At 30.4% G+C, this 5,673-nt stretch overlaps 1 protein-coding gene across 1 annotated transcript; it reads left to right on the top strand.

Annotated features, from left to right (window-relative positions):
• The first annotated feature begins 4,025 nt into the window (after positions 1–4,025).
• LOC108755028 (adenylate kinase isoenzyme 1-like) lies at positions 4,026–5,673 on the top strand. Its single transcript, XM_018497736.1, has 3 exons — positions 4,026–4,137; positions 4,241–4,382; positions 5,016–5,673. Exons 2-3 carry the CDS (start codon positions 4,250–4,252, stop codon positions 5,564–5,566), a joined length of 684 nt encoding a protein of 227 aa, XP_018353238.1. The 5' UTR covers positions 4,026–4,137; positions 4,241–4,249; the 3' UTR covers positions 5,567–5,673.

Here is a 5,673-nt window from a genome sequence, read left to right as displayed (position 1 = left end):
CTAAAAAAACGATAAGTAAAAAGATAAATAGAAATTCCTCTTTCACTGCAGTGAAAAAATTTTCCATTTCAGGAACTTTCTCCAATTTCACGTTTACATCACTTTCTTCTTGAAAATGAAATAAAATTTGTAGATAGAAATAATATTTATAACAAATCTGTACCTATGAAAAATAGCCAACTAAACTAATTAGTCAATTAATTAGTTTTGATTGTATCTGTAGATAAATTTACGCACGGTCGCAATCAAACCTACAATAGTGCTAATGATTCGATCAAATCAGTATGTTACATATTTATTAATAATTTTATTCACAGTTTATGTATGTTAATTTTTATTGTCTCTGAGGAGGGCTCACAAGTGAACTGAAACATGTAAACGCGTTTTAGTGAATAAAGAAGTTTCACACTTCATAGATATATTATTTGCGCGACGTCTTCTACGCTTGATTCCTACTGCCCGTATCCTTTCCAGTTCTTTGAATTATAAGGAGTCTTAGTTAGTTTGATTTGTAATACGGATTAATAATTTTACTTATATTGACTTATTTTTTATAAATTTAATTTATTTTGAAGTTTGAGATTACGTTGAAAAAGTGACAAAATTAATATATAGATATGTATTTTAATATTGTTAGATAAATATTGTCATAAAAATAAAAACATTTAATCAATACAAGTATAATACTTGTATACAACTAATAAGTATAATACTTGTATACTTATTTATATAATTATAAGTGAGATATAAAGAAGATACTCGAGAAAAATGTTTCATACATAATTATATATAATTACATAAAATTATATAAAATTATAATTATATATATATATATATAAAATATGTATATATAATATCCATTACATAACATTTTTTTTCGGGTAATTTCAGTGCTAATAAATAATTTAACTCTTTTAAGATTATGAAGTTATCATGACAACAAAGAATATGTAATTAAATTATTTAACACTGAAAATATGTGAATTAATTTGTTACGTTGTATTAAGCAATTAGAAAACACCCATTGTATTCTACCGTATAAGATACTTATTGGAAATTTGGAACATGGTTTAGTTTCATAGTGTAACACCAGAATGCATTGTAGTCTTCCATTCTTTTTCTTATGATTATATTTAGCGTATCAATAATAGAAATTTATGATTTTAATTAGATTTAAGTTAATAAATTTTTCAGAATTGACAGTTTTATTGCAAAATAAGTGCCTATCAGATAACTATAGAATTTCAATAATGACAGTAAATTTTAGTAGATTTTTACAGTGTTGAGCAATTATTACAACAAAGCATTTTAAGTCTATTGATTGGCTGTAAGACAGAGAAGTTATCGGATTTCTCTATCCAATAGCTAACAATAAACTTAAAAACTTTGTCATACGACAAATGATACACCAGCCTAATCTCACCAGAGAGAAACCTGAGAGCGGTCATTCTTTTTCGTTTGACTCTTGAGGCCTGTTTTTTTTGGCTGAATTTTTACCAATTCATCTTTCTTGCTTTTCTTTCCTCCTGAAGAAAAAAGGAAAAAAGATGAACTGGTGCAAAAATTCAGAGTTCAATAAAAAATAACAGGCCTTTTGAAGCTTCCGTATACTAGCGACATCAATTTTATAGAATGATGCGATCTACGTATCGCATTACCGACACTGCTGAAAAAATTGATGTGATGCAAGTTAAGGTCTCTTTCTGTCCTGCAGCCAATCAACGTGCTTAAAAAGTTTGTCGACCGACATGTAATATTTTAAAAGTAAATATTACAAAAAGTATTAAAAAAACATGTTACAGTATTTCGAAAAGCTGTCGAGATAAGTTACAAGAATATAAAAAGTGGAGGTTTTTATTTTTAAAAATTGATGTGACACACAACGCCAGAGTTAAACTGATAAGGCTACAGTAAATAGAACTTTAAAATCCTAAAATTATTGTCTGAACATATTCTGGATTGGATCTTACTCTATGAAGATAAAAAGAGTGGTCGAAGACACCCTGATATTACCATGATGTAAGAATACAAGGTGTTTCGTTGTACATGATGGTGGTAGGTTCGAATTTGGAACAGCCAATAAAAATTTAGTCTCAAATGTAGCGCGACTGCCCATCTAATGCTAAATATTCGTAGAAAGTTCAATTTGTATTCCCAATGTGTCGAATATTCCGGCACAGTGAAAGAATCGTCATAGAATATACAAATGAATCAACGAAATGTTCAGAATATTATATGAATACTCATTATATATATGTGAAAATCACTCATGAGTGAGTAGTACATCTCTCCACCGATAGAGGACCGTGGCAGAGAGCATTTACTCATTAACAAGAATTCATTTGGAAAAAATACAATAAGGAGCGCAGCATTTCGCCTGTAAAGCCCCAAAATTGGACTCTAAGATGAAATGTATTTTCAAAGCAAAATTTTGTTTAAAAACTGATTTAGGGACAATCAAACCTGCAATTTTTGAAATTTAAATTTTGCGGAACATATATACAACATTCTCTCGGAATATGTAATGATATATAAATACAATTTTAAACCAATATTTGAATATTTCTTTTAAATTCCGTAATGTTTCGGAATATTCCAGAATATTCTTGGAATGTTTTTTTAAGGGGGGAACCTCATGTAAAATGAAATTTTTTAGCCATTTTATTTTTTTGCTTAAATTGATAGGAAATTTCCTCAAAAATACGAGAAAAAAAGTTAGAAAGTGATCCGAGAGGTCCTTGTACTTTATTTTCAAAAGAAAGTAAACAGTCGAATTGGGCGAAGCATCTTGATGCGCCGCTCTCTTGATGCCACCAAAGAGGCTCGTACTTTTCGACAACAGCAAAAAACGGCTCAATTAGAACAGTTTGAAGAAGAGGAGGGTCTACTCTATGGCCCTGGAATCGCAGATTAGCAAAAAACTGCGGTAAGTTAGAACGAATTACGAATTTTTTCACGATTTTTCTATTACTCAAACTTTAAACGCGTTTTTCTCGAAACGCAAAATTTCGCACGCCGTGCAACGTAGCTCAAAAACTAATCATTCGATCTTTATGAAATTTGGTATAGAAATTCTATAGATATTTGACCTCAGCATGACGAGCTCCGATTTTTATTTTTTTTATTTAAAACATTGTTATTAACAATTGTTTATAAAAGAAAATCCTTTTTTTTTTCAAAACTTCGCCATTTTTGTAAATTTGCAAATTTTAATAAAAGGGGACCGTCATGCTGAGCGTTTTTGCATAAATTAAAGAACCCATTTTGTATTTTTTGTTTCAGATCATTTTTGTGACCTGTATGCTGCACGGCGCATTTTCAAGACGCTGTTTTCAAGCCGCCATTGCACCGTTTTATTCTTAACGATTAGTCTTAAAAAAATATTTTCTTTCAATATTATAACGTAAATAAATTGTGCCTTAAATTGCAAATTAATCTACGCATTACATTTTTCAAAAAAAATTCCTGAAAAACAGGCCATTTACATGAGGTTCCCCCCTTAAGTTTTTAGGAACTTTTTATAAATATTTCAGGAATATTTAGCGACAGCATCGTGACAACATGTAACCTAAATTTAATCTGTCACAGATTATAAGTGAAGCCATATTGATTTTTGCATTTGTGACAACTCTCTGACTGATCAACGTTACATATCTTATGAGCGAAACACTTTAGCTGCTTTTGAGACGCTATTAGCGCTATTTGTGTCATTCTATCTTCATCGTGCATTAGACGTAAGATAAGGATAGTGTAGACAAATGGCACTGATAGCGAATCTCCTCGAATGCACTCCCGTATATTCTAATTCGTCGTCTACAATACACGTAGTAAGAAGTAAGAATAAGAAATTGATCAATTACATTCGATTATTTTACTCACATTTGACTGTGATTGGTTAATTTCTTATTCTTATAGTCTCATCCAATGCTACTGCCATTGTAGACCGCTCATTACATTATGTATATAATATTTAATTTAAAGCTTCAACTTCAAGGACCTTATATGTCATATAAGAATATGTCATATAAGAGATGCGTTCGGAGAAACGCTATTAGTGCTATTTGTATCATTTTATTCTTGTTTTACGTTTGATAAACGATGAAGACAGGATGACATAAATAGCGTGTCTTCCCAAACGTACTAAAAAATGTTTATTTAACTTTGCTTTAAAAAATATCAAATAAAGTTACTTTTAATAATTACTTTTAAAGTATTTTAAAATAATAAATAATATTTGTAGAAGATAAAGATGGGCCTAAACTGTGTGCGAGCTGTCGATCCTTTATCTGCTATGATACCAAGAAACGGGCTCGATGCTACACCAGTTAAAGAATCAGGACTGCCAATTATCTTCCTGATTGGAGGTCCGGGAGCAGGAAAGTGTCCGTTGAATTTTTATTTGTGATTTTACATTAATTATATTTACGAATAGAACACACATTCAAATAATCAAATCAATAAAGTCAATATTTTTTGTATTTGCAAATTCTTTTTGCTAATGAAAATATTATTACATATTCCCGAAGAAATTTGGAATATATTATATAAAATAACAAAATATTAAATTTTTGTATATCGTTGAAATAATTGTATAATCTAAATGCATTGTACTTATTAAAAAAAATGTATATATTAGCATTTTCTGACAAGACATAAGTAAATACAATGATTTATTAGGTCTGTCTGCGTTGCTTGTACTTTTTGCATTCAGCACTTTGGTTTTTTTTTCAATATCCACATATATATTTATCTCATTTTAATTGCAAACATGTTTACAGATTTTAAACAACGCGAACAAATAAACTATATCCTTGTTGTTTGCTAATATTAAACAAGGTGAAATGATTCATTGTATTCATTATATCCTTGCTGGAAAATGCCTTGTGTGTAAAATACAAGTTAAACACAATATTGATATTACATTTGAAAATAATGACATGGAACTAGTTTTAATTTCTTTAAAATAGGAATAATTTCTTTAAAATAGGAATAATTTCGATCCTTTTTTTTTACAGCGACACAGTGTACACGAATAGCACAACATTATGGTTTTTGTGCCATTATAAGCAAACAATTGTTGCGCGCTGAAGTATCTACCGGTTCACAAAGAGGCGTTATCTTGGCGTATTTGATGTCGGAAAGTAAATTAGTTCCCTCGGATGTCATGGTAGAACTAATCATGGCGAAGATGCTGAGCAGATTACATGATACACGAGGTTTCCTACTGAGCGGGTTTCCTAGGGAGAAGACACAGTGTCAGCATTTCGATAGACAAATTCGACCGCCAGATCTTGTCCTATATTTATATGTCAGAGAATCACTACTAATAGACAGAATCCTAGCCAGGGCCATCACCGCCACTGAGAGGTCACAACGCAGTATCGATGAAAAGTGGCAATATATTAAGGAACACAGTCGAATGATCAAGCCTATCTTTAGGTATTACAAAAAAAAACTAGTGATTATCGATGGCGAAAAAGATGAGACAGAAGTTTTTGAAGACATTTGCAGAGCGATTGATAACGTCATGATGAATTTTCCAACTACGTCTCGTAAAAGCAGCTAAAATTAGAATTTATTCGTTTACATAATAATTGTGCTGAATAATAGTGCTAATTGATGCATCGATTATTATGCAAATTTAGAAATTGATTAATAGAATTTTAAATTGCG

This window comes from Trachymyrmex septentrionalis, unplaced genomic scaffold (genome assembly GCF_001594115.1).
Source record: "Trachymyrmex septentrionalis isolate Tsep2-gDNA-1 unplaced genomic scaffold, Tsep1.0 scaffold83, whole genome shotgun sequence".
Classification (NCBI taxonomy): Eukaryota; Metazoa; Arthropoda; class Insecta; order Hymenoptera; family Formicidae; genus Trachymyrmex; species Trachymyrmex septentrionalis.
The sequence above is the reverse complement of the archived record's forward strand: the minus strand, read 5'-3'. Positions and strand labels throughout refer to the sequence as shown.

Coding starts and splice junctions, on each gene's coding strand:
- LOC108755028 (XM_018497736.1), top strand. CDS start 4,250: ATGGGCCTAAACTGTGTGCGAGCTGTCGATCCTTTATCTGCTATGATA. Junction 4,383..5,015: donor AGGTCCGGGAGCAGGAAAGT/GTCCGTTGAATT, acceptor TTTTTTTTACAG/CGACACAGTGTACACGAATA.